This window comes from Talaromyces stipitatus, genomic scaffold (genome assembly GCF_000003125.1).
Source record: "Talaromyces stipitatus ATCC 10500 scf_1105507295491 genomic scaffold, whole genome shotgun sequence".
NCBI classification, from domain to species: Eukaryota; Fungi; Ascomycota; class Eurotiomycetes; order Eurotiales; family Trichocomaceae; genus Talaromyces; species Talaromyces stipitatus.
Window position 1 is genome coordinate 775,447 of NW_002990122.1, and position 27,766 is coordinate 803,212.

At 47.4% G+C, this 27,766-nt stretch overlaps 9 protein-coding genes across 9 annotated transcripts, besides 11 other annotated features; 6 read left to right on the forward strand and 3 right to left on the reverse strand.

Moving 5' to 3' along the window:
• Positions 1 to 29: 29 nt before the first annotated feature.
• Positions 30 to 1,765, forward strand: TSTA_110000 (uncharacterized protein; the record flags this gene model as incomplete). Its single annotated transcript, XM_002488531.1, has 2 exons — positions 30 to 576; positions 1,180 to 1,765. Exons 1-2 carry the CDS (start codon positions 143 to 145, stop codon positions 1,763 to 1,765), a joined length of 1,020 nt encoding a protein of 339 aa, XP_002488576.1. The 5' UTR covers positions 30 to 142.
• A 1,618-nt stretch (positions 1,766 to 3,383) lies between these two features.
• On the forward strand, positions 3,384 to 5,480 carry TSTA_110010 (reverse transcriptase, putative; the record flags this gene model as incomplete). Its single annotated transcript, XM_002488532.1, has 2 exons — positions 3,384 to 3,650; positions 4,391 to 5,480. Coding segments are annotated over 2 exons (1,357 nt in total), but the record flags the coding sequence as incomplete, so codon positions are not given.
• Positions 4,089 to 5,744: a mobile genetic element.
• Positions 5,614 to 7,808, forward strand: TSTA_110020 (uncharacterized protein; the record flags this gene model as incomplete). Its single annotated transcript, XM_002488533.1, has 7 exons — positions 5,614 to 5,790; positions 5,825 to 6,475; positions 6,620 to 7,135; positions 7,248 to 7,311; positions 7,356 to 7,620; positions 7,658 to 7,731; positions 7,756 to 7,808. The coding sequence occupies 7 exons, from the start codon at positions 5,614 to 5,616 to the stop codon at positions 7,806 to 7,808; spliced, it is 1,800 nt and encodes a 599-aa protein (XP_002488578.1).
• Positions 5,732 to 7,489: a mobile genetic element.
• Positions 7,809 to 7,811: 3 nt separating the features above from the next.
• Positions 7,812 to 7,838: a microsatellite.
• A 225-nt stretch (positions 7,839 to 8,063) lies between these two features.
• On the forward strand, positions 8,064 to 10,035 carry TSTA_110030 (WD repeat-containing protein, putative; the record flags this gene model as incomplete). Its single annotated transcript, XM_002488534.1, has 4 exons — positions 8,064 to 8,104; positions 8,149 to 9,088; positions 9,142 to 9,636; positions 9,706 to 10,035. 4 exons carry the CDS (start codon positions 8,064 to 8,066, stop codon positions 10,033 to 10,035), a joined length of 1,806 nt encoding a protein of 601 aa, XP_002488579.1.
• A 450-nt stretch (positions 10,036 to 10,485) lies between these two features.
• Positions 10,486 to 14,464, reverse strand: TSTA_110040 (reverse transcriptase, putative; the record flags this gene model as incomplete). The annotated part of the gene is made up of 5 exons (XM_002488535.1): positions 10,486 to 11,352; positions 11,374 to 12,109; positions 12,151 to 12,207; positions 12,239 to 14,034; positions 14,456 to 14,464. The coding sequence occupies 5 exons, from the start codon at positions 14,462 to 14,464 to the stop codon at positions 10,486 to 10,488; spliced, it is 3,465 nt and encodes a 1,154-aa protein (XP_002488580.1).
• Positions 10,648 to 14,151: a mobile genetic element.
• Positions 14,465 to 14,645: 181 nt separating the features above from the next.
• Positions 14,646 to 15,539, reverse strand: TSTA_110050 (uncharacterized protein; the record flags this gene model as incomplete). Its single annotated transcript, XM_002488536.1, has 2 exons — positions 14,646 to 14,903; positions 14,928 to 15,539. 2 exons carry the CDS (start codon positions 15,537 to 15,539, stop codon positions 14,646 to 14,648), a joined length of 870 nt encoding a protein of 289 aa, XP_002488581.1.
• A 2,631-nt stretch (positions 15,540 to 18,170) lies between these two features.
• Positions 18,171 to 18,228: a sequence feature (GA-rich).
• A 259-nt stretch (positions 18,229 to 18,487) lies between these two features.
• Positions 18,488 to 19,567: a mobile genetic element.
• A 25-nt stretch (positions 19,568 to 19,592) lies between these two features.
• Positions 19,593 to 19,991: a mobile genetic element.
• Positions 19,943 to 20,497: a mobile genetic element.
• On the reverse strand, positions 20,466 to 23,503 carry TSTA_110060 (uncharacterized protein; the record flags this gene model as incomplete). Its single annotated transcript, XM_002488537.1, has 3 exons — positions 20,466 to 21,636; positions 22,034 to 23,076; positions 23,123 to 23,503. 3 exons carry the CDS (start codon positions 23,501 to 23,503, stop codon positions 20,466 to 20,468), a joined length of 2,595 nt encoding a protein of 864 aa, XP_002488582.1.
• Positions 20,475 to 21,542: a mobile genetic element.
• Positions 23,169 to 23,246: a sequence feature (G-rich).
• A 1,138-nt stretch (positions 23,504 to 24,641) lies between the features above and the next one.
• TSTA_110070 (uncharacterized protein) lies at positions 24,642 to 24,968 on the forward strand (the record flags this gene model as incomplete). The annotated part of the gene is made up of 2 exons (XM_002488538.1): positions 24,642 to 24,744; positions 24,844 to 24,968. 2 exons carry the CDS (start codon positions 24,642 to 24,644, stop codon positions 24,966 to 24,968), a joined length of 228 nt encoding a protein of 75 aa, XP_002488583.1.
• Positions 24,969 to 25,301: 333 nt separating this feature from the next.
• On the forward strand, positions 25,302 to 26,398 carry TSTA_110080 (uncharacterized protein; the record flags this gene model as incomplete). The annotated part of the gene is made up of 4 exons (XM_002488539.1): positions 25,302 to 25,476; positions 25,519 to 25,670; positions 25,773 to 25,873; positions 25,906 to 26,398. 4 exons carry the CDS (start codon positions 25,302 to 25,304, stop codon positions 26,396 to 26,398), a joined length of 921 nt encoding a protein of 306 aa, XP_002488584.1.
• Positions 26,111 to 27,766: part of a mobile genetic element that runs on past the window's edge.

Consider the following 27,766-nt stretch of genomic DNA (forward strand, 5'->3'; position numbering starts at 1 on the left):
TTCAGAAGAATATAGTAGAAATACTCCAGAAAGGCTCCTTCAGCAAGAAAAATACAGCGGACGCTATGACGTCTTTTGGCGATTTGTAGCGGGGTTACTCCAGAGCCAAGATGAAGAACAACTGTGTAGGTTCTTTCAATTGATGGAGGATAAACCGCACGACTTCCTGGGTCCAGCACATCAACGGATTCTCATGCATTGCTTCGGTGAAGTGCCTCCAAACTCCGGCTTAGAGAATCTTCGAACACTGATCGAGGCCCAGTTGAAACAATGGGCACTTTTTGAATACAAGCTTCGGGGAGAAATGACGTTATGCCGTGAAATGGAGTTTCCCGACAATGTCTTGATTAGTATGATGAATGAAGGGGAGCCTGAAGATGTAAAGAATGCTATCCTACAAGCTCTGCGGCATCGATCAAACTTCTCGGTTTGTCTTGTAAACCTGATAGCATATCTTCTAGGACAGAATGTTTCCAGCGACTTGGAGTGGTTTGCCATTAATGCATTAGGCAGACAAACCTCTTTGCCAGACAATATTCTCCAAGCTATAGTGCATCGACTGGAGCATTCTGAATGGTATATAAGGCAGTCCGCCATTGATGCCTTAGACAAATAAGCCTGTTTGTCAGATGATATTCTCCAAGCTATAGTACATTGCCTGGAAGATTTTAAAGGGGAAGTAAGAGAGTCTGCTATTAATACCTTGGGCAAACAAACCTCTTTGCCAGACAATATTCTCCAAGCTATAGTGCATCGACTGGAGCATTCTAAATGGTATGTGAGGCAGTCCGCTATTTATGTCTTTGGCAAACAAACCTCTTTGTCAGACGATATTCTCCAAGCTATAGTGCGTCAACTGGAGGATTCTGAAGGGTATGTGAGGCAGTCTGCCATTGATGTCTTAGGCAAACAAACCACTTTATCAGATGATATTCTCCAAGCTATAGTGCGTCGACTGGAGGATTCTGAAGAATATGTGAGATGGTCCGCCATTTATGCCTTAGATAAACAAACCACTTTATCGGACGATAGTCTCCAAGCTATAGTCCATCGACTGGAGGATTCTAATAGGCATGTGAGGCATCCCGCTATTTATGTCTTTGGCAAACAAACCTCTTTGTCAGATGATATTCTCTAAGCTATAGCGCGTCGACTGGAGGATTCTGATAAGTCTATAAGGCGGACCGCCATTAATGTCTTAGGCAAACAAACTGTTTTGTCAGATGATATTCTCCAAGCTATAGTGCGTCGACTGGAGGATTCTAATGGGTATGTGAGGCAGTCTGCCAATTATGCCTTAAACAAACAGATCACTTTATCAGACAATATTCTCCAAGCTATAGTGCGTCAGCTGGAGCATTCTGAAGAGGATGTGAGGCAATCTGCCATTGATGCCTTAGACAAACAAACCTCTTTATCAGACGATATTCTCCAATCTATAGTGCTTGTGCTTTCCAAGAACACCTCCAGTACAGATTCTGAATCTGTAAGCATGCTACTAAAGCAGGATAACCTCTATGATAGTTTCCAAAATTTTGATGTGGAAACTTTGCGTTCATTATATAGATTATTGGTTCAGCAAAGCTTCAGTGAGCATTTAACTTGCTATATGCAGGATAAGACCTTCTATATTAACATGCCGGATCGACAAAAAAGGGTTTCCTTGGTGCAGAGCAAGGATGTGTTTCTGGATGCGTTTCGAGACGAGGCAGTGGCTTTGGGAAGGCCTCTCACAGCATCAACAGATAACCTTAGATTGCGTTAATTTATTTATCATCTATTACTGTATCACACCGAGTTGCACTGTTAGAATGATACGTCGTGCTAGCGAACCTAATATTAGCGTTGCCACGGTTAGTTTTGGAGCTCGTTGTATGGCCGCAACTGACAGGCTGAAGGAATGACTAGCAGCTGCATGAGATGTGTGCGTTCCTCCTCAACCAGTGCTCCAGGGCACTAGCCGTTCTGCGTATGATGGAAACCTGTTCCAAAGGTCAATGGTTCTGTATCTTGTGATGGCAACAGAATACGAGATAATTTCAAACGACAAAGTGCCAGGTTTACCAGACATTGTCTGGACGCGTGCCCAGACACAGTCGAATATTCCAGAATTGTGTTTTATCATCATACATGTATTGTAAATAAAAATCCGTATCGAGAGGTAAAGTAATGTTTCCGCATTAACATTATTCCTCCACTATTCTATATTTATAGTAGTGTCTTCTTGGCACTGTTTCAGATGAAAGAGAAGAGAGTGTCAGTTGTTACTCTGAAGGTGCAAACTACTGTACTGCCAGGAGGACTGTATCTCGAGGTGACGAACCTGAGCTGCGAAAACTGCTAGAAAGGAGAAGAGAATTATTGAATCGATTGTTATGTTGTGGTTAACGATCCGACGCGGCAACGCTAGCCATGCCCGCGACCCGCGCCGCTATGGGTTGCGACGCGACACGCACCCCAAATCCTGACGACACCCTAACAACACCACCAGGGATACAGCGAAGCAAATCAGGTCGGGAGATTAAGCAACCAGCGTATCTCAGTCAAGAACAGGAAATTGACAACCAAAACAAAACAACACATCTCAAGCATAAGAAAAATAGACTGGCAACAACCCTCTGAGGCAACACGCTCGCCAAGACGACTAACTCTAACCCCAACACCAACAGCAACGAAACAACAACACAGAGGCTGCTCCAGGAAGTAAAGGGCTTACGCGAAGAATTACTGCGAAGGGACACCAAGCACCAGCAAGAGCTACAAAGGCTACATGAAGCCTTGGCAACAACACAACGTGAACTGGAAGAAATCAAAGTCCAAGTTACAAGGACCCACTCCAGCACATGCTCCAGCGACAGACACCCCATAATCATCCAGGAATTGCAGTCTCTACGGAGTGCGATCACTACCCCAACTACCGTAAGTGACCACCCATCGTGGGCAGCAGTGGTAGCAAATGGAAACAAAGCACAAGCAGCCCCAGGGAGCGCACTGCCCGGAGGCAGGAAAAGACAGGCTAGAGAGACCAACTGTATCAGAATAAGCACTCAAAGGGGAGAGGCTGGTGATGACTGCGACAACACTACCATATTTAGGAAAAACCTACCGCCGGAAGTGGCAATGGCCCAAATCCAGACAGCGCTTGCCAATGCACCTGCAACACAGGATACACAAGTTCTAGGGGTCGGAGTCACCAGAACAGGATACCTGATCCGGTTCCACAACAAAGATTAAGCCGACACAGCACGATCCAACACCGAATGGCTGGGAGAACTGGGGAACAACACCAAGCTGGTCCGGCCACGGTTCGGGGTAGTTGTGCACCGAACGCCTACAGAAGAGCTCATATCATTGCAAGATGACGACGCACGCATCCACAAAATCATGGAGGAGAATGAGATGGGACTGCATGGATTTCGAATCAGTCAAATTGCCTGGCTCCAGAAAGACAAAGAGAACGCCATTGGAAAACATGGATCGCTTGGGATCTGGTTCGACAGCCGCGAGGCCGCAGAATGGCTAATGGACCATGGCCTGCTGGTCGGACGCACCCATATTGGCAGCGTGGTACCCTTCCAAGTGAAAGAGAAGAGGTGCTACCAGTGCCAAGGTTTTGGCCATTTGGCATGGGCATGCAAAGAATGGGCACGGTGCGGACACTGTGCCGGTGACCACGATCAACGAAACTGCGCACTAGGCATGAGAGCAAAATGTCTCAACTGTGCTGGAGAACACCCAACTGGTGATAGGACTTGCCCCAGGCCCGCACTGCCTCCATCATTGCAATGACCACACCAAACCTGAGCATACTACAGTTGAACACTATGAAAGCGAGACCCTGCATGGAAGCGCTAATTAACGACCACCAGACACAAAATCTAGACATTGCATTTGATCTGTTGATATGATGATGTAGAGATTCTTCGGTTGACATAGAGCAGACTGCGTCTCCTCGAGTCTCCTTGATACGTTGGTTGGTATAGGCGCCATGCGCTATGATTAACGTGTGTATTGTATGCGGTTAGCGGTGGTTCTTGGATGAGAAGTACCATCCCGATGTTACTGCAATCAAATTATGCACGACAGAAAGACAAATATTAATATTCTCAGTATACGTCCAGCCAACCAATCCTAGCCAAAGGGCAGGAGAGATATCAGTACAGCCGCTGTTGAACAAAATAGAATCCGCTATTCAGTAAGCAACCGAAGCCTCGAGCAGAACGACATCGATCATCATGGCTGGAGACTTCAACCGCCATCACCCAATGTGGAGTCGTAATCGGATCTCCACGGTGGCAATTAAACACGCGGAGGAACTAGTCAGCTTCTTCTAAGGACTTGGACTCCATTCATGCCTCCCCCGGGGCACACCTACATATTGGTCATTAAGCCACCCTGGAAGCACCTCAACCATCGATCTCATGGTCACCAACCACCCAGAGAGCGTCGTAAAATGCCACCTGTACCATGACCACTATGGGTCGGATCACCGGGCCACTTACTCGCAATGGTCCCTTCAACCAGTATGGAACGCAGAACCAAAACCTAGGAAGGCATACGACCGATCAGACTGGGAAAAGATTGGGAAATCAGTGCACGCTCAGATGGCCCCTCTCTCTACAATCCAGTCGATCACAGAGCTCGATAGAGTAGTAGAAAAGCTCATCTCCTGTACAACAAAGGCCATAGACCAACACACGCCAGAAATGAAACCATCACCGTACGCCAAACGATGGTTCTCCCCAGAGCTGAAATTACAACAAGGAGAGGTCAACAGGGCCCGTCGCAAATGGCAAGAGAGCTGCGCCACAAGAGGCCGCCAACACACAGTATTGAATGCCCTTTTCCAAGACATGCAAAGAAAACGCCACGCGTGGGCGCGAACCATCGAGAAAGTCAAATCACAACACTGGAAGGAGTTCCTTGATAAGGCGGGAGAAGGACATCTTTGGAAAGCAGCATCATACATGAAACCGCGGGAATCGTATAGCTGTATTCCACCACTAAAAGACGGCATAAATGAGGTGGTAGACAATGCATGTAAAGCCAAATTGTTCATGGACGCATTCTTCCCCAAGATGGCAGCACCAGAAGCCATGGAAGACCCAGAACACAATGAAGAAATTCGATGGGATCCAATCACTAAGGAAGAGGTCTACCGAGCCCTACAGCGCATGAAAACCAGGAAGGCTCCAGGAGAAGACGAAATCCCAACGCTGGTATGGAAGCAAATTTGGCCGTACCTCAGCGAAGAGATCTTCCAGATCTTCACAGCATCAATTAACCTCGGATATTACCCACAACAATGGAAAAGAGCGAGAATCGTGGTCCTCCGGAAACCGAACAAACCGGATTATGCCATCCCGGGAGCGTACCGACCGATCTCGCTCCTGAACACGCTTGGCAAGGTCCTAGAAGCGGTTATTGCAAAACGTCTCTCTTACTACGCAGAGACCTATAACCTACTGCCAAACACTTAGTTTGGCGGTAGACCAGGACGCAACACAGAACAGGCACTTCTGATACTGTCTAATGCAATTGACAAGGCATGGCTCCGATCCAAGGTAATAACGCTGGTCGCGTTCGATCTCAAAGGGGCCTTCAACGGGGTCAATGGAGGTGTTCTCGACAGCCAACTCAAAGCGAAAGGGATTCCGTCGGTTCTCCGAGCCTGGATCACTAGCTTTATGGAAGAGCGGACCGCTAGCATTACCTTTGACGATTTTGAATCACCATAGTTCCCCTGGAGAACGCGGGTCTGGCCCAAGGATCTCCATTATCGCCAATACTGTTCATCTTTTTCAACGCTGATTTGGTAAACCAGCCGGTCGACCACAAAGGCGGCTCATCAGCGTTCATTGATGACTATTTCCGATGGGTCATGAGATTGTCCGCAGACGAGAACCTCCGAAGACTGCAGGAGGACAACATTCCACGGATCGAACAGTGGGCGAAACAAACAGGCTCATACTTCGCGGCAGAGAAAACAGAACTAATCCATCTGACCCGGAAAAAGAACAAGCTGAGTAAAGGACAGCTGATTATACAGGGCACCACCATCAAAGCAAGCACCACCGCCAAACTCCTCGGCGTGGTATTCGATAATGAGCTCCGATGGAAACCGCATGTACAACAGGTGTTAAAGAGAGCCACGAGAGTCAACACGGCGCTGGGTGGCCTGCGATATCTGCGCCCAGGCCAAATGCGACAATTATACCAAGCCTGCGTCACCCCGATTGTAGACTACGCGTCCATGGTCTGGCACAGCCCCACGAAAGATAAGATGCATCTCAGGGCCCTCAACACAGTCCAGAGATCAGCGCTCATACGAATTCTGTCAGCATTTAAGTCGGTGGCGACCGCCACTATGGAAGTCGAACTGTTCACACTACCGACCCGCCTTCGTCTCCGCCAGAGAGCGCAGATAACCATTGTCAACTTACTCACACTCCCGTGGGACCACCCGATACAAGGAGTACTATTGAGGGCCAGAAGACGACGGGATAATGGTGGCAATGGCAGCGGCCCGCAATTTCCCCTTGCTAAAGCCATGAAAACCATGAGCCTTGAGCAATTCAGCAGATTAGAGACTATCAATCCCAAACTGACAGCCCCGTAGAAACTACCAGCATTTAAGGAAATTGACATCAACCCAGACCGAGAAAAGGCACGGAAGAACGCCGCATCCCTCCTCGCAAACCCTCACCAAGTGGTCTACTCCGACGCCTCAGGACATGACAACCACTTGGGGGCAGCGGCAGTGGTCCTAGACCGCAACCAGAACATAGTGGCGTCTCGCAAAACGGCTATAGGCTCAATGGCACATTGGTCCATCCACATAGCTGAGCTAATTGGCGTCTACTACGCAATCAGTCTGGCGCTCAAAATCTTCCACCAAAACGGACAGTCCACCAGACCCGGAGCGGGTGAAGCAATAACAATCCTGAGTAATAGCAAGTCAGCAATACAAGCCATCAAGAACCCACGCAACACATCTAGACAAAGAGTGATCGAGGCAATCAACCAGTCAGCTTACGAACTAGATAGCCGCGGCATTCCTCTCCGTCTCCAATGGATCCCCGGTCACTGTGACGATCTGGGGAACGATGCAGCGGACCGCCTAGCCAAGGCAGCGGTTGGCCCGACTAAGACACACCCCTTCTGTCGACCGGTCTCGCGGGAGAAAGCGGCAATTCGAAGACAGATCTTAAAGGAATGGGAAGACGAATAGAAGACATCCAATAAAGGAACCCACCTACGGAGAATTGATACCAAGCTCCCGGCCATCCGTTCCCGCCGGCTATACCAATCGTTGCCCCGGAACCGGGCTTACTTACTAACTCAACTACGAACAGGACACTCTTGGCTTGCAACCCATGGGAAAGCTCTCCGGCATCGCGAGGATAATAAATGTGAATGTGGAGCGAAAGAAACGGTCGTCCACATTCTAATCGACTGCCCGAGATTAACAACAGAACGACAGAGACTACGGAAGGAGGCCGGCGACGCGTTCGGCAACGTATCGCTCATGCTTGGAGCAAAGGGACAAGGGATTACTAGCAGCTCTGCGCCAGGCGGCATTCTAGATGCTGTTCTGGACTTTGCGGAAGCATCTCAAAGGTTTTGTAGCCGTGGGCCAAAGGACCCACAACAACAGAACCCAAGGCAAAGGCCGACCACAGGCCCCTAGGCGAGGCATAAAGTTCGCCCGTAAGAAATGTGACGATGACTGTAATTAGAGCTACAAGGATACAGATAGTGGTTGTAACCTGCATATCGCTAGAGTAGCGAGGGGTCAGGGTAAATGAAATCATCCATCCATCCATCCATCCATCCATACTGTACTGCCAAGATGTTCTTCACCACAATTTGTGCACAGCTTCTGCTCCGGGTTCCTGCTTTGATTCCTCATATTGAAATGGCAATTAATACTGACCCATACATTTCAGGAAAATGGATAAAAGAATAATTTGATAAACTGCTTCTCCAACCATTACTTAGCCTGAATCAAAGTGAGCCTATAACCATCACGATTGGGATTGAAGCATTAGATGAATATGAACATGCGGGCGACATACGGGCCATACTTCAACTTCTGCCCCAGGTGCAGAAATCAAAATCTATACGTCTCCGAATATTCTTGACTAGCAGACCTGAATTGGCAGTCTGCCTTGGCTTTAATCAAGATAATTCTTATCAAGATCTTGTCCTCCATGAACTTCCCAAGCCCAAGATTGAACACGACATCCGCGTGTACCTGGAAGACAAGCTTTCTAAAATACGTGATGAACGCTTATTCTCTAACGACTGGCCCGGGAATGAAGCTATCAAAGAATTGGTGCAGATGGCTGTTCCATTATTTATTTTTGCCGCCACGACATGCCGCTTTATTAAGGAAGGAACACATCCAAAAAAGCATCTTCAGGACTTTCTTAAATTCCAAGTAACCACATCTGCATCTCAGATAGGCAAAGTTTACCTCCCTATCTTAAATCAACTCATGGGAGATAAAGAGGACGACCCAGAAGAGCTTCTGAAAGAATTCCGGGATATTGTTGGGGTTATTATTCTTCTTGCTACACCACTGTCCGTCAAGTCGCTTGCACGGCTTCTTAATCTGCCTGAACAAACTATCAACGAACTATTAGATCTATTACACTCAGTGCTGAACATACCAAGCGACAAAGATGTTCCAATCCGAATCCTGCACTTATCTTTTCAAGACTACCTCTTGACCACGGAAAGCCTTTTCCATATAGATGAGAGAAAGACATACCAGAAGATAGCACTGCATTACCTTCATGTCATAAACACGAGTCTCAAGCATAATATTTGTGGCCTACCAAGTTACAGGACACAGCGAGATGATATTGACAGGCAGGCTGTAAATCAGAATCTCTCAGCGGATCTGCAATACGCCTGTCAGTACTGGGCATACCATCTTAATCATAGCGAAGCTCGTATTGTTGAGTCCCTAGCTTTTGATTTTTTGAAAAAGCATTTTCTTCACTGGTTGGAGGCGCTGAGCCTAATGGGTGTTATATCAGAAGCAGTAGCAATGATAGATGCGGTACAGTCTGGGGATGGGGTAAGTTTCCCCTATCATCTATACTTGACACATAACTAAGATTATAATTACAGAAGGGCATAGATGTTGAAATTTCTGGCTTTCTCTATGATGCTAAACAATTCATTCTTAAAAACACTTACATTGCGGGTATTGCTCCACTCCAACTTTACAGTTCCGGGCTAGTATTTTCACCAATGCAAAGTATTGTTAGAAGGATATTTTCTGGTAGTATACCCAAACACTTGCACATACTACCACAGGTGGAGAATTTATGGAGCCCAGGACTACAAACACTCGAGGGCCATTCAGATTCAGTTCGTTCAGTGGCCTTCTCTCTGGATGGGCAAACCCTAGCCTCAGGCTCTGATGATAAGACTGTCAAGCTTTGGAATATCAAGACTGGCTCTGAACTACAGACCCTTCGGGGCCATTCAAGTTCGGTTCATTCAGTGGGCTTTTCTCCGGACGGACAAACTCTAGCCTCAGGCTCTAGCGATGACACTATCAAGCTCTGGAACGTCAAGACTGGCTCTGAACTACAGACCCTTCGGGGCCATTCATACTCGGTTCATTCAGTGGCCTTCTCTCCGGATGGCAAACCCTAGCCTCAGGCTCTAGCGATGGACACTATCAAGATCTGGAACGTCAAGACTGGCTCTGAATTGCAGACCCTTCGGGGCCATTCAAGTTCGGTTCATTCAGTGGCCTTCTCTCTCCATACCGTAGAAAATCCTGCCACTAGGTCCGCCACCATTCCACAACTCCATCATAATTGCGGCCTGACTTCATACAGTATTAATCCTCAAATATCTTTATCAAACAACTGGGTTGCATTGGGAGGTGAGAATCTACTGTGGCTTCCTCCCGAGCATCGTCAATTTGAAACTTCAGCTGTCAAGGATGCCACCCTTGCTCTTGGGTATAGTGACGGGCGAGTTTCTATTATAGGATTTCATACGCTGTAGATTGAATTTTGTTGATTGATATATACTCTCTATTATTTATTAATCTCTCTTTAAAAGGAGGGCCTGGGATATCCGAGCATTATATAGTATTCCATTTTATCTAGTTTCACATTAGGGGCTCCAGAAACAAAAAGAGTGTATACTGCGGTGACACCAGTTTCCGGAAACCCTGTAGGTGAGAACTCAATGCAAATACGAGTTCAATATCGAACGTGTTGAAGGAGATTGAGACAGATGTAGGTTTAGAGGCGAGAGACATAACAAGAGGAGCAGTACAGTCTGTGTGTGTGTGTGTGAATTCATACCCTGACCCCTCGCCGAAGCGATATGCAGGATACCACTATCTAATCCTTATCTATGTCTATGTACATCAATCCATTACATAAAGACGAATTTAGAGCCTCGTCACGGCCTATGGTGGCCAACATGCCTGGTACTCTGTCAGCGGCCCTACGGCGCCCGGCTTTGAAACCTCTGTGATGCCTCTGCAAAGTCGAGTACTGCACCTAAGATGCTACCGCCTTGCATATCACCCTCCTTACCTTGCTTACCTTGAGATCCTCCTCCCAGCATGTCCGAGATATTGTTAAATGCAGTCCCGATCTTCTTCCGTAGTTCTTGTCGTATGGTCTTCAATTTGGGACAGTGAATCAGGACGTGAACCACTGTTTCTATCGCTCCACATTCACACTTGTCATCCTCTCTATGGCCATGTAGTTTGCCATGTGTTGCTAGCCATGAGTGGCTGGTTCGGAGTTGGGTGAGCAGGTAGGCTCGATTGCGTGGTAGCGAGCCATACATTCTCCAGGTACGAACTGCGGGTAGATTTCTATCTATCCGCCAAAGGTGGCCACCGTTCTTGGACGTCTTCCATCCCCGTTCCCATTCTTCTTGGATTCGGTTGCGGATGAAACCTTTTTCTCGTGAGAGAAGATGTTGGAAGGGATGTTCTTTATCTAGGCCAACTGCTTCTTTAGCCAGTCGATCGGCCGCCTCGTTTCCCAGGTCACTATAGTGTCCTGGTACCCATTGGAGTCGGAGCGGAATTCCCCGTGCTTTTAACTCCCGAGCTGATTGCCGAACCGCTTGAATAATCCTCTGGCCCGACTTGTTCCGTGCATTCGAGATAGCCTGTAATGCTGACATGCTATCACTGAGGATAGTTGCTGGTTCCTGTTGGCTTGCTGTGGTGTCCCAGTTTTCTAACGCGATCTTAAGGACAAGGCTGATAGCATAATATATTGCCATGAGCTCAGCTGTATATACTGACCAGTATTCCATGGAGCCAATACAGACTTTCCGGTGTTGGATGATGTGCTAGTTCTGATCTAGAGCTACCGCTGCAGCTCCTAGAACATTCTGTTGGCCTGATGCATCCGAGAAGACTGTGATACCGGCTGCTTTTTGTCTAGCAGATGCTTTCTCTTTAGCTTTGTCGTGGTCTGCTTCAATGTCGATTTCTATAAATGCTAGTGTCTGCCACGGTGGTGGGGGTGTTGGATCAATTGTCTCCAGAGCCTGGAGTCGAGTGAGGTTCATTATCCGCAGGGTCTCTGCTAGAGGAAATCGAGGTCCACTTCCTATATGGTTGCTCCGCGTTACTGCTCGGGTCACTACTGTATGGCCTGGGTGATCCTCTGGAAGGGTGCTGAGGCGGGCAGCCACTATTTGGGCACGTTGTTTAAGTCGTAAATTGGTTGGAAGCACATAGGCTTCCACCTCTAGGGCTGCCGTGGACGCCGTCTTGAAGGCAGAGAGAATGCGAATAAGGGCGGTTCGTTGTACAGTTCCCAGTGTTCTCAGGTGTATCTTATCCTTTAGTGGGTTGTGCCAGACGGTGGATGCATAATCCACGATTGGTGTCACGCATGCTTGGTAGATTTGTCTCATCTGCTCTGGGCGGAGGTGTCTCAGTCCCCCCAGGGCGATATTCACCTGGGTTGCTCGCTTGACTGCTTGCTGCACATGTTCCTTCCACCGCATCTCCTTGTCAAAGATCACGCCTAGAAGCTTTACTGTATCGCTTGGCTTGATTACCGTCCCATTTATTATGATCTGTCCTACCCCGTGCTGTCTTTTGAACCTTGTTAGATGGATTAGTTCTGTTTTCTTCACGTTAAATGAGGATCCCGTTCGTCAGGCCCATGCCTCGATGCGGGGGATATCCTCTTCCTGAATCTTTCTAATATTGTCTTCTGCAGACTGACCGGCTCGCCATCGAAAATAGTCATCAATAAACGCTGACGCGCCGCCATGGTGGTCGACTGGCTGGTCGACCAGGTCGGAGTTGAAAAATCTAAATAAGATTGAGGACAGCGGGGATCCCTGTGCCAGACCAGCATGCTCGAGCGGGGAGATCTCCGTCTGAAAATCATCGAAGGAGATGCCGGCGTACCTGTTCTCCATGAAGCTCCGGATCCAGCGCCTGGCTACGGTTGGGATGCCTTTGGCCTGTAGGCGGGCGTCAAGGCTTGAATCATTCACTCCATTGAATGCTCCTGTGAGATCAAATGCCACCAGCGTGATCACCTTTGACCGTAGCCATGCGCGATCAATCGCGTTTGCCAGGGTTAGGAGCGCTTGTTCTGTGTTTCGTCCTGGCCGGCCTCCAAACTGGGTGTCTGGAAGTAGTTTATAGGACTCAGCCCAGAATGACAGTCTGCGAGCCATGACGGCTTCTAGTATCTTCCCTAGGGTATTCAGTAGAGAAATAGGTCGGTATGCTTCTGGTACACCATAGTCTGGCTTCCCGGGTTTCCTCAGCACTATGATTCTCGCTTGCTTCCACTGGTGAGGATAGTGGCCTAATTCTACTGATCTTGAAAAGATGTACGTGATCATCTTCTGGAGATATGGCCATAGATGTTTCCAGACAAGGGTTATGATCCCATCCTTCCCCAGGGCCGTCGTTCCCTTAGCGGCTTTGAGTGACCGATGTACCTCCAGTTCGGTGATTGGGTACCATGGTATTCCCTCTGAGGGTGGTACTGGGTCTTCTATTTCTGGGTCTGCCATCTTCGGGAAGAAGGTTTCTAGGAGCACTCTGGCCTTTGCGTCGTTTTCGGTGATTTCTTCGGATCCCACTTTTAGTGGCGGGATATTTGTATAGGGGTCTCGTGGGCGCATGTATGTTGCTGCTTTCCAGAGGTGGCCTTCTTGGGCCTTGTCTAGGAACTCCTTCCAATGGGCGGCTTTGACCTTCTCGATGGTTCTAGTCCATTCTCGTCGTTTATGACGCATGTCGTTGAAGAGGGATGTGGTAATTGGGTGGCTGCTGCCTAGGGTAGCACAGCTGCTCTGCCATCTTCTATGAACTTGGTTTACTATAACCTGTTGGGATTTGAGCTCTGGGGTGAACCATCGTTTCGAGTAGGGGGATGGCTTCTGTAGAGGCACCTGTTGATCAAGGACTGTCGTTGTTGCTTCAACTAGTCGGTTAACTTCATAGTCGAGGTCTGCGGCGGAGCTTATCTCAGGTCCTTGACCAAGTAGTTCCAGCAAGGCTGAGCCGATTTTATCCCAATCCGCTCTGTCATATGCTCTCTTTGGTTTTGGGTTTTCGTTGCGTTCTGGTCGTAGGTCCCATTCGGAGTATGTTCCGCGATGGTCTGAACCGTAGTTGTCCCGATAGAGTTGGCATTTCATAAGTTTTGCAGGGTCATTGGTGAGCGTCAGATCGAGGACTGATGCCTTCCCTGGGAGGCTTGGTGACCAGTATGTTGGCGTGCCTGGGGGTAGGCACCATTGGAGTTTGTATGTCTGGAAGAAGTTTATTAACTCTTCCGCTTGAGATGTAAAAACATGGCTAACGGGGCGGTGGCTCCATGCCGGGTGATGTCGATTGAAGTCTCCAGCTAGAATAAGCCTTGTGGTCTTATTGGGCTCCTTGGTATACTCTTCAATGGTGTTTTTAATCTCCGCTAGTATCGGTTCAGCAGCGGTCGTGCTAGCGGCTTGGTGCGCATCCAGTGGTGGGATGTACACTGAGAAGATAAGGAACTGTATCTCCGCAGTCCATATTCTGATTGCTACCAGATCTAGGTGATTGCACTGGATTTGGCAATGGGAGGAGGTCGAAATTCTTTTATTCACATAAATCAGGCTGCGGTATCGGGTGGATTCGTCGGTATTTGAGTATGTTGGTTAGTATAGCCGCCAAGCACTGTAGTTCACATGGGTGCGGTATGTGGTAACTGATGGTTCTTAGATCAAAAGTAGATCAAGGTTCTGGCTCTGGTGGTCATTAATGAGGGCTTCCATTCCTGCCCTGGATTTCCAGACGTTCAGCTGTAATAAACGTAGTGTTGATGACATTATTGGGAGGAGTTCAGGTTAAGAGGTGCTTGGCACCTCTTATGTCCAGTAGGATGTTCCCCATTGCAGTCTGCACACCTTGGCCTTATGCCTGGAGGGCAGTTACGTTGATCATGCTGGCCGCTGCAGTGGCCGCATTTTACCTGTTCTTTGCATGACCAGGCTAGATGGCCAAACTTCTGGCAGTGGTAGCATCTCTTTAGTTCAACTTTGTAGGGTTCCACACTTCCAATGTATCTTTGTCCAACTAGGAGGCCATTATTGATGATTGATTCTGCGGCCTCCGGTGTATTCAGCTAGATGCCCATCGATGCGGCCTTTCCCAGCGGTCTATCCTTCTTCTTGAGCCATGCAATATCCTCGATTTCAAATCCTTTCTCGGCCAGGTCATTTTCTTCCATGATCTTCTCAATCCCTTCTCTCTTTTCCTTCTCCAAGTCAAAGTCCTCCGTTGGCACTCGGTGAACCACAATGCCGAATTGGGGTTTGACCAGCTTGGTTTCGTTCCCCAATTCTTCCAGCCATGCGGTGTTGTTCTGGGCTGTTTTGGCCGACTAAGCATCTCTGAATCTGATTACATAGCCTGTTTTAGTGGTGCCAACACCTGCTACCTGTATATCTTTAGTGGATTCTATGTTTGATAAGGTGGTCCTGATATGTTTGTTGGCAGTATCAGTAGGCAGGAACCTTGTGAAGTTGTCATTGTTATTTCCATTGTTATCCGTTGCCTCTGGCTGTGCAGTACTGATCCGGACGCAGTTCAGTTCTTTCTGGGGTCGTGGGAGTATATTGATCGTTGGTGGGATTGTGGAGGCTACTTCAGCCCATGGGTTTGGGGGTAGGATTGTAGTTGCCTGGTTCTCAATCTGGGTGCGTAGCGCCTGAATCTCTTCCTGTAATTTCACATTCTGTTCTCTCAGGGTGATTTGTTCCGTTTTGATTTCACGGACTTCTGCCCTTGCTAGCTCGATTATGTTGGTCTGTTGGGTGATGACTTTCTTTAGGCTGCTAACGAGGCTCGCAACCGTCTGGTATGTAATTCTTTTGCCATCGTCCAATGAGGGAAATTTAACCACTGGGGCTCGTAGGGTTTCTGCTGGGTGGTTCTGTCTCCGACCTGGGGCTGTTGGGATGGCCTCATTCCGTGCAGAGTTTTCCAGCGTCTGCGGACCGCCTTCGGGTACTGCCATCGGGCCGTTTTTAGCTCCCGTTCGGCACACCTCCTCGATCACGGTCTTTGAGTTCCTTCTATTCTGACCGTACAGCTCTCCGCATTCCGGTATCTTGATTTTCCAGTTTGTGGATACTACCGAGCAGTACAGTCTGTGTGTGTGTGTGTGAATTCATACCCTGACCCCTCGCCGAAGCGATATGCAGGATACCACTATCTAATCCTTATCTATGTCTATGTACATCAATCCATTACATAAAGACGAATTTAGAGCCTCGTCACGGCCTATGGTGGCCAACATGCCTGGTACTCTGTCAGCGGCCCTACGGCGCCCGGCTTTGAAACCTCTGTGAGAGCAGTACAGTCATTCTCGAAATCGGCTTGACCAACCAACATTGATGACTCTCTTCTTGCCCACTGCCAAGACCTTGGTCTGACACTTTTGTGGAGTTACCTGCTTTTAACTGAGGGCTGCTGTAAATTGCTGGCTATGTAAAATATAAAATATACACAGTATCGTATCTGTATTACGGCTCGTCATGATTGAGCTCCACTTAAGCGATCTAAGTTAGAGGACACCAAGGTATGACGTAAGTCAATAGAAAGGCGGTGAACATACAAGCACGGACTAGGGTATAGGCAGTACTCGACTTTCAACCCCGCAGTTTCATCAGAACCATCATCAATCGTCTTTGTCCAGAATTATGTCATCAGGCAAAGAATTTACTAAGCACAAACAAAAATGTCGATATCACAATAATAATCCATCTTGGTGCAGCGCAAAAACTCAATATGGCGATGAATGTATGCAATCTGTTTGGGGGTCCAAGGATGGCTACATGCCAATATGCCGCCAACACCAGAAACAGTGCATAAAGGCCAGTTACTGCCGTGCTTTACAACCATGTGGATATCCATGCAACGGGAAGATAAAATGGGTGCCTCATCTCCAAGTCTATTTTTGTGACAGGCACCGAACTGAGGCCCCCTGCTACTTCTTACAGAAGCTTCCTCTTGAAATTCGATATGAGATATATTACTATCTCTTTCCGAGCCAGTTCATCCCAGCCAAGCGAGGAGACGATATCTACAATAGAAAAAAGGCAATCTTGCAGGTTAACAAACAGATCTATGAAGAGGCACGTATAATTCTCTACCGCCAAACGCAATTCGGTATCGAGGTTACAGAAAACACGGTCACGATGATGGGGATCTGCCGTGCGCGAATACCAGAATCGTACCAACTTGGCGATGGACCGGTTACACAGTCCATCAAAAGCTTTAATCAGCATTTGCGGCAACTAGTGTCCCCGTCATCTTCTCTATCTTCTCTATCCTCTAATATTCCTCTACCCGGGGCTACTACTTCTGCTACTACTTCATGCGATGCATGGATAGAATTTCCTGCAAAAGAGCCTCTTTGGCGCCAGATACGGTCCTTCCGTATCGAGATCAAGCCTCCTTCATTCGCACCAAATCATCCTGAGAGTTTCAAGAAAAGATTTACCCTGCTTTACGATATGACTTGTCGGGTTTTAGAACATGTGGAGGTCATTCGACCCTGTATAAGACGATTGAGTATTGTTCTCAATATGTACCCGATTGCAGTATACCCCATTATCGTTCAGGGACGAATCATCAAAGCGATTCTTAATTATTGCATGCCCGTATGGAATGTGGAACAGCTCAAATTCTATATTGCATTCACATCTAGCCGGGAGCCGTCATCGCTGTTCGATATACTGGGGGATCCAATCCTTAAAGTTAGGAAATTCTTCCAAAACGACACTTCTACTCTTCAGGAGATACTAAATGAATCACGAATCCAGATAAATATATACCGAGATCAGGTTTCTTCATCTCCGAAGATCAATCTTCCATCAAGAAAAATCCCTCGAAGCGCGTTATATCAGATGGAGGCGGCAATTAAGATGCTTTGCCACCCTTTTATTTCAAACTTTATCCCACAGCGAATGGCCCAGGTAAAAAAGGAACACATCTTAGCCATTATCGCAGAGCGTGAACAAGATGTGCAAGCTTTCCAGGCAGCCTGTGGCAGTATTTCTGCGATTTTTGGTTCATACACCCAGGCGCAGACAAATTTAGTAAAAATGATTTCACAAGCGATAGAGAATACAATCATGGAGCCAATGAAGCAGAGCACTAGTGAGGAGGGAAGCTAGACATAGGGACTTGCATGGATAGAGATCCACTCAATCAGTACTGTTTGTTGAATTAGTGTTTGTAGTTACATTATAACTAGTACCTTGAACAGGAGACGTTGTCCTAACGATCTGTCGGAACTAAAACGGTAGCCAAAACACCACTCTACCGAAAAGGAGATCCCCTTGGTGGGTCTTTATGGTATTGGTTTGTGTGTGTGTGTGTATTTAACGGCCGTGGTTCGTGACTCACACGCTTCCCACCGATCCCTGCTGGGACATAGGCCGCCGAGGGGTAAGCCTCGGGCTTCGAATCATCTATCGGATTATATACAAATAATAGATCTTTGGCGCATTTCCATAGCTGCCGTGGTCTTACAGGAAGGTCCACTTCTGAGTGGTCTTTAGATATTTGCCAGCTGTAATGGTCCACCTACACTCCATGACCTATCATTCTGCACCATCATAGTTCAATAGTAAGTTTTACGAAGAGAGAAAGAAGGGAAGAAAAAGGAAAAAGAAAGAGAAAGAGGAAAGTAGAGGAAGTATAGGACTGTCTTAGCTAGGCGCTAAGGAGGGGTTGGCGAGGGCAGATGTCCTCAAAGAAGCGGGTCTCTGCTAGCTATGTGGCTAGCTTTTGGGCTCCTTTTGCAGTGCCTAGTAGAAAAGAGATAACTTCAGAAGGGGGCCCCGGGGGGCAAGGCGCTCGTCTCTTGGCTATGTGGCAGAAGAAGAAATGCAGAGGTGCTTTTCGTGCTCCACATCGACAGAGAAGATAAGCATCATCATGATTAAAACATTCGTGGTAGTTTGAAAAGTCACTATGACCAGTACGGGCCGCGATGATACGGCTAAGGTCAAGTCTGTTGAGTTGAAGCTCTGTAGGGCGTTTAGGAGTTGTAGTTATTTCTAGATTTTGATATGTTTATAGAGCCACAGTCTGCCACTGTGTCTGAGTAGCGGAATGGGATTGTGTCTTGGCGTATCTCTTTAGCGAGGCATATGAGGACTTGTGTGGATAGGAAGGGATAGAGGCAGCTCCTTCTTTGGTAGCAAGATCAGCCGCTTCATTCTTAGGGATTTTAGCGTGTCCAGGGACCCATCGGATTTGGATTAAACAACTTTTAGTATATGGAAGTCTTTCGCGGAGTGGCTAGGCGGCTGCAAGAGTGCGAAAGGATTCAAAGACTTCTTGGGAAAATCCTGTGGAGGGAGATAGGAGGCGTGTAGCAACTTCCAGGTTGTCAAGGCAGATCTATAGGTTGGTAGTAAATCGAGCTGTTGGGTATGCTATTGCTGCTTAAGTACCAGCTAGAGCTGCTTCTGCTTCTACGTCGAAGACCTCTTTCCTGTGTCCGTATGAGAGTGAGAAGCGGAGTAACTAATGGTGTGCTTGAAATACAACATAGCTACCCCCAGCATGTCCATTTACTAGCCTAGAACCATCTGAAAAGACTATAATATTAGTGCTAGGGATGGTGTGTTGGAAGTCCATGAAATCAGCCGCTGCCTGTTCCTTAGTGCGTCCCATAGGAGCTCCTATTCGAGCTTGGGCATTCTCACGCGACTCGCGTGGAAGCCAGGGAGCATATTGGAGAGGGTTTATTTATTCAGAGTTAGGGAGGGCTAGGACATGGCGGGCAAATTGGCTGAGTTGTCGGCTGTTGCTGGAAACCTGTTCTGCACGCCTTCGGAGTGGGTGGTCAGGATCAAGACGCCGTAGGCAGACAGATGCAAGGAGGGCTATTTGATCTAATTCAATTTCTGGTGGAGAGAATCCAGACTCTCGATATAGAACAGGTATTGGGGTTGTGCGGAAAACTGGAAGGACCGCTCTTGCGCCTGTTACTATTACTTTAGTTAGTTTCTCAAGATGTTCTCTAACTCAATTTGAAATCTGGGAGTGATCACCAGGTTTCAGCGCCATAGTATGCTTTATGGAGTACACAGGCTGATACAGCCTGTTGTAGTAGATGAGGTTTAACTCCTCGGACAGTATTCCCTAGTGAGCGAAGGGCGTTAGCTACAGTAAGGGCTTTAGATGCTGTTTTGCCAATATGCCATTTAAAAGTTAGCTTTTTGTCGTATAGAATTCCTAGCCAGCGTAGATATGGCTGTTTAGTATTTTCTAAGACAATAATTGATCTGGCTTTCACTGAAGGTGTGCTGGTTAGATTCTGGTCTGCTTTATGTCGGGAGAAGTGAAGAAGCTCATACTTATCTGGTGCAAATGTAATGCCCTCCGCAGCGCCCCAATTAAGAGCTTCTTGGAGTGAGTTTGATAGGGCTTTGCAATTAGTGTCAAGAGATAAGAGATCGCTAGGTTAGCTGCATCGTCCGCGTAGCCAAATCTTTTCCTTGGGTTTCCTAGACGGAATAGGGGCGCTATGTAGAGCATGAAGAGAATACCAGAGACTAGGGATTCTTATGGTAGGCCACAGGCAATATCTGTTGAGGGGCCGATCTCTCCATCGAGTCGGATCTGGACTAATCGCCCAGTGGCGAAGAAGGCAATCCAGAGTATAAGATTAGCAGGCCAGCCCTGCTCGCGTAATCTGCGGATCAGTCTGCCGAGAAGCACGGCATTAAAGGCGCCCTTAACATCCAGGGTAAGAAGTGAGGCAGTCATGCCTTGATTTAGTGCTTGCTCAACATTATGCGTTAGGCATATGGTCAGATTAATTACAGATCTTAGTGGGAGAGCTCCAAACTGTTGCCTTGCTAGTACTTTGTAGTGTATGGAGATCCATGCCATATTCCGCGCCACCAGGCGTTCAAGTCCTTTACCCAGGACTGAGAGGAGAGCAATCAGTCTTTTTTGGTTTCTGGATAATTGCTAAGATTGCATGTCGAAAGCATTTTGGGTGGTAACCAATCTTTAGACAACCTTGATATAGCATTAGTACCTTATCCTTGATCAAATGCCATGCTACTTTGAGTATGCACGTTGGGATTTCGTTGGCGCCAGGAGCTGTGTTTCCTGCGTGAAGTACTGACTTCTCCACCTGTAACATCGATATATCTGGGAAGTAGAGACTAGTGGAAGGCACTGCTGGGGAGTCCAGAGGTATATCTCCTGCCTCAGCCAAGTTTTGGAGAAGATTGCGAACTAGTACATCTCGTTTCTCATGTACAGCAACTGCTGGGAAGCTGTTGGGTCTCATCGGATCCCTCAGTGGAGGGCTTCGAAAGGTGCCTGTAGACTTATGCCATTTACTCATATCGAAAACATCCTTCATTTGTGTTACTGTAGAGAGCTTATCTTGCCAAAATTGTCGTTGAGACCGCCTAGTTATCCGGCGGAAGTCTGTTTTTGAGCAGAGGCCTGAGCGGTAATTGTGTGAAGCTTTTTTGCAGTTATCGTTCCACCATGGTTGTCCTATGCCTTGTGACATGGTTCTCATAGCAGAGCCTGCATATGCTCCTTGGATTGCAGATGTTAGTTTTTTAGCAAGTGCGTCAAGGTCTTCTTTTGTCGTGGCTGAGCTCTCGATATCAGCGAGATTAGAGGTAAGGAGTGAGAGGAAGCAGGTGTGGTCTAGTGTGTCAAATCTCAGTTTCTGGGCTGTTTCCAGATATCTCTGATCCCACGGTACAGTGGTGATCAGTGGTCGGTGATCTGAGGTTGCGTCTAAGTGGCTCGCTATGCTGGCCTTGGCTCCCGCGAGTGCTAGAGGGCTTGAGGCAAAGCTGAGGTCCAACACGTTTCCCCTATCATGTGTGGGACAATCTATGTCGGAGATGAATACTAGACCCTGGAGATCCAGCCAATTAATAAATGGCTCTGCGAAGTTTGTGGAGCTGCGGTTTAGCGATGGCTGCCATCTATTGTGTAGTAGATTTAGGTCGCCTGCGAGTATTGTTGCTTGAGGGAAGTACGCCTCTGGAAGGGTGCTAAGGGCTTTCGCGGCTTCACCTGCTCTGATGGAGCCTGCTGGGGCATTATAGACGTAACTATTAGAGCTGACTTTCCTGTGGGCGAGAAAATCTGAAGGAAAAGGAGATCTGAGACCTCTTTCGTGTCAGTTGTGAAGGGGCGTAGCTGGGAGGTTCGGATGCCTTTCTTTTTTCGGACACAGGTGAGGACTCGTGGCCTGCCACTTATTGCCCAACTGTCAGTTGGGGAGAAGCATTCGTATGATGGATGTTTCTTTGTAATCTGTCGGTTGAGATCCTTGAATATGTATGGTTCTTGGATTAGGATAATGTCAATGTCGTTAGTATATGCCAGTGTGAGAACTATTTCGTGTGCGTCTGGCGCGTGCCCTACATTTAACTGTAGGATTTTGAGAGGCGCCTTTTGAGTTGGGTAGTGATAGATCATAGCTCCTGTTCAAGAAGAGAGGTAAACCGGTTCTGTGGCTGAGGGGTTGTAAAGCGGACTGCACGAGCTGTAATTGGAGGATCTTCAGTAGGGGCCCGTGGTGGAGGGGTGACTGAGCGGAAGGGAGAGATAATCTCATGGGTTGGAGGCTGAGATGGCATCTCGTCTAGTGCTATAGGTGTTTCTTGTGTGCCAATGGAAAGCTGAGAGCTACATCCTCCTTCAGTTCGAGCTTTTGCAAGGTTAATAGCACAGGATTTGCGGATCTCTGCTTGTTGAGCTTTAGTATGTTTGGTGTTGCCTTTAGGGCGCAGGAGGCATTCTGGAGAATCAGCTGGATGTGGTCCATGGCAGTGTATACATCTGGGAGGGCACTGATGAGGCTCCAGGGCTGTGCAGCGGTTGACATGGCTCCCTTCAGTATGCTCTGAGGAGCCGCAGAGCCGGCATCGAGAGGGGCGGGCACAAGATCGTGCATTATGCCATTTCCAGCATCGTGTGCACTGGACAACTGTCCTTTTTGAGAGATAGCGAGCATTAGTGATAGTGCCAAAGAGACGTAGCTGGGTAGGCAGTGGTGTTTTCATATCTTCAGGGAAGTTGACGAACCAACTGGAAGAAAGAGTGTTGGGATTGGCAACGCTCGCAGTAGTCTCACTGATTGAGATAGGCTTGAGACCCGTAATTTCGCTAATCTCTGAAGATAGTATTGTGGGATTAACAGGGATTAGAGAGTATCGGCCATCTGAGATTTGGCCAATTTTCCTTGGCACATTAGTGACTCGGTATGAGACCCATCGGGAGCTGCGTTCTATCTGGCAGTTGACAAAAAATGCAGAGATAGTCTCTTTTTGAGCTTTGAGGGCCAGGAGGGCTTCTGGGGATGAGAAAACTAGTGCGAAGTCAGTCTTCGTGGCTTGAACTTCCTTCAGTGCTGAGTTATTTGAGTTCAGTTGTGTCCGTAGGCTAGAGTAGATAGCGTAGGCTTCCATCTTTCTGGCTGCATGGTCACCTGGAAGGCGTACAAAGAGCCGGTTGTCAGGAGGCGGTTGTTTCACTAAAGGCATAGGCTTTTTTGATAGAAACTTTAGAGTGAGTGGTGGAAGCTGATTTGACTGGGGCATATTGGGTGACAGTCGCATAAGTTGACCGTTCAAGACCTGAAGGGGGACGTGAGGGAGGGGGTGAGGGGGGTGAGAGATTCAAGGTAGGGGAGGGGGAAAAGGGAGGGGCAGGTGGAATGGAGGTTATCGAGATGCCGCTGATATAGGCGTTGAAGTGTCGTTGGGCTACTGAGGCAAGGTCATCGCTTAGAGCGGTGAGGGCTCTCAGTAGGTGAGGAGCGAGGCCAGTGGTTTGGCTGCGGTGTTTATTGAGGAATGCAGCTATAGGGCTGAATATCTTTTGACCGTCAGAAGCTCTTGTAGTGGCTGCAGACGTAGATTCTAATAGGGCTGTCTGTAGAGGGCCATCTGTGCCAGGGCCTTTGCGCGTCATGGTGTTGCCGGACGCGTCGTGACGCGACAATGGCCGCACTCCTAGAAGCTGGGTGGTGGAAAGGGTGAGGAAGTTGTACCTCTAGCTATTTGGTATGGTTATCTGCAAGGGGGTCACAGGTTGGGGTTGGGGTCGTTTTGGTATGGTATTGGTTTGTATCAGGTGCGAACGTTCCGTATTCGCTCGTAATCACGTGATATATTTCCAACACGATTCGACTGGCACGCGATCTGGTACCTCAATCACCGAATTGGAGGAGTGGAAGTTTACTTAAATGCGAGACGTTTGAATGATCGACTAGGGGGGTATCGTGGGCGTTCAAAAGACTCAGATCTGATGGCGAGTCGGGGTTCCGACCGAAGTTGCCATGGCTACACCCACGAGTGCTCATGAATCGCAAAATAAGAGATAGGTGTAGTAGGATGAAACAAACGGTTCAAGTTCCTGTGGCATGGCTGCCACGCGAATAGGAACGAATGGGAGTTTCCGAGATCTACAGCACTGTGGGTTCCACGATTTTCCATGGGGATCTTCCGGAATTATGCAGCGATTAGGCTTACGTGAGATATTTATGCAGGAATAATATTTACTATGCTGATTGATTGGCTTAAACAAGCCACTTTCCGCAAGGTTTCCGCCGAAACCAACGCTTCTAATGCGCATAGAAGAGGCTTTTTGGAGATCTTCCGCCGCTAAATGTAGATCATTTTGCTGACTGTTCATAGCGATTTTGATGCGATCCTCTGAGAAATCCTCATAACAGAGTAAGATAGAGATATATACATTACTGATAAATCTGCACAATAACACGCTGTAATACAGATACAATACTATGTATATGTTACGTTTTACACAGCCAGCAATTTACAGCAAGCCTCAGTCAGTTAAAAGCAGGCGACTCCACAGAAGTGTAAGACTAAGGTCTTGGCGGTAGGGCAAGAAAAGAGTCATCACTGTTTGTTGGTCAAGCCAATTTCGAGAATGACTATACTGCTCCGACCGATTTTGCAACGCACTGTAACTCTCGAACTCTCAGGCGACTGTACTGCATCAGGAATACGGAGGATAGATTAAATCGAAAAGAACGAATTTGAACCGATTATTGTGGTGATTAACGAGCCGACGCGGTAACGCCAACATGCCCGTCGCGACCCGCGCCGCAGTAGGTCGTTCCGCGACGCGTACCCCAGATCTAGATAATCCCCCATCATCATCACCAGAAATACAGCGAAGCAAATCAGGTCAGGAGATTAAACGACCAGGGCACCTCAGTTAAGAGTAGGAAAGAGAAAATGAAAATAGAACGAATCATCTCAGCCATAAATGAAATAGCCCTGCAGCAATGCTCCAAGGCAACACGGCTGCCAAGCCGGCTAACCCTAATCCTAACGCGAACGCGACCGAAATAGGAGCACAAATGATTATAAACCTTATTAACAGTCTAAAGAAAGCAATCACCCAATAAACCAGCATAATTAAATCAGTAAGGGCAGAGATACAGGAGGTTAAAACAGAATAAATTGCCCTGAGAGAGTAGAATATAAAGCTACAAGAGGAAATCTGAGCACTGCGCACACAGATTGAGGCCTAGACAACCATAAATCTACCACCAAGTCCATGGGCTGAAATAGCTACTAACAGTAACCCATAAGACACTAACACCATCTGACGGCCCCAAAGGGAATTGAACTGCGTCCGAATCAGCACCGCACGGCCAGTTGAAACCAATGACAATAGAAGCAACGATGACAACTTTACAAGATTCCTACCCACAGACACCGCAAATAAGCATATCAGAATGGCCCTAGCCAATACGGAACCCACCAAAGATGTACAGGTAGTGGGCATTGGCGCCACTAAGACCGGTTACGTGATCAGGTTCAGAGATGCGCAATTGGCGGAAACCACCCAGGAAAACTCTGCGTGGCTGGAGGAACTCAGAAACGACATCAAACTAGTGAAGCCTAGATTTGGTATTGTAGTTCACTGAGTACCAACTGAAGATTTTGACTTAGACAGAGAAAAGAAAGAAGGAATCGCAAAGATCACGGAAGAGAATGACCTCGCTGAGAAAGGATTTAAAATAGAAGATATTGTATGGCTGAAGAAAAAGGACAGACCACTAGAAAGATTAGCATCAATAGGTGTCTGGTTCAACACACTAGAGGTGGCAGAATTAATCATTAATTATAGCTTTCTAGTTAGACAAAGATACATTAGCAGTGTAGAGCCCTACAGGGTAGAACTAAAAAGATGCTACCACTGCTAGAAATTTGGTCATCTCGCTTGGTTATGCAAAGAACAGGTGAAATGCAGCCACTGCAGCAGCCAACATGAACAACGCTACTACCCACCAGGTATTAGACTGAGGTGTGCAGACTGCAACAGGGAACATCCTACAGGATATTGGAGATGCCAAACACCTCTGAACCCAAACGTATCCCAATAATGACAACCACACTCCATCTACTACAGTTGAACATCTGGAAATCCAGAGCAGGAATGGAAGCCCTTATCAATGACCACCAAAGCCAGAGCCTAGATCTACTTCTGATCCAAGAACTATCCATCACCACATACTGTACCCATGTGAACCATAGCGCATGGCAACTATATCAATCAACATACCCAAATACGGAATCAACCCGGTTCCGTAGCCTCCTCTACGTAAACAAAAGAATTTTAACCTCCTCCCATCAACAGATCCACTGCAACCATCCAGATTTAGTCGCAATCAAGATATGGACTGCCGCGATACAATTCCTTGTCTTCTCGGTCTATATTCCTCTACTAGATGTGCACGAAGCAGCTAATATCACTGCTGCGGAATCAGCACTAGAAGAAATAAAAACTACCATTGAGCAACACACCAGAGAAACCGACAAGACTACATAGCTGATCTTGGCAGGAGACTTCAATTGACACTATCCAGCATAGAGCCACTGCGCGGTCAGCCACGTTTTTACCGCCCAAGCGGAAGAACTGATCAACTTCTTTCAAGAATATCAGCTCCAATGGTGTCTACCCCCTAACATCCCCACATACTAGTCATCAAGCCACCCTGGAAAAGCATCAGTGCTGGACTTGACACTCACTAATGACCCTACCACACTGATTAAGTGCCAGCTCTATCATGATAACTACAGATTAGATTATCACGGGACATACTCCGAATGAGATCTACAACTAGAACACAATGAGAATGCAAAACCTAACAGAGCATATAACCAAGCCGACTGGGCGAAGATTGGCCTAAAACTACTCGAGTCACCTGGTCAAACACTGGAAATATACACTACTACAGACCTTAACTCTAAAGTCAAGCAATTAGTGGAAACTACAATAAAGGTTCTTGATTAGCATGTCCCACTGCAAAAGCCATCCCTATATTCGAAATGATAGTTTACAGCAGAACTTAAATCCCAATAGATCACTGTGAACTAAATACACCAACAATAGCAGAGTAGCTGTGCCACCCGGGGTAGTAATCACTTAATCACTATATCTCTCTTTAATGAAATGCGCATCAAACGGCGGGAATAGACCTAAATGATTGAGAAGGTGAAAGCCACTCATTAGAAGGAGTTCCTCGACATGGCCTAGGAAGGCCACCTATGGAAAGTGGCAACATACATGCAATCACGGGAATTCTACTCGAATATCCCCGCCCTCTAGGTGGGATCGGTGCCAGTCACCAAAAATGAAGCAAAGGCCAAAGTCTTTCTTGAAGCTTTCTTCCCTGAGATGGCAGAACTGGAAGATAAAGACATTATAATACCCTCAGAAGAGATTCTGTGGTACCTAATTACTGAACTGGAAATATACCGGTCACTCAAAGCTGCAAAGGGAACGATAGCCCTAAGAGAAGATAGAATTATCACCCTGGTCTAGAAACAACTATGGCCCTATCTCTGGAAGGTGATCATCTACATCTTCATAAAATCAGTGGATCTAGGCCACTATCCTCACCGGTGGAAGCGTGCACGCATCATAGTGCTTAGGAAAGCTGGAAAGCCTGATTACGGATTACCAGAGGCATACCGGCCTATCTCCCTACTGAATACCCTGGGGAAGATACTCAAAGCAGTCATGGCTCGTAGACTGTCATTCTGGGCTGAGACCTACAAGTTGCTCCCAAACACACAGTTTGGAGGCCGACTAGGACGGAATATAGAATAGACACTCTTAGTACTAGCAAATGCCATCGATCGCGCGTGGCTACGGTCCAAAGTGATCACGCTGATAGCATTCAACCTTAAAGGG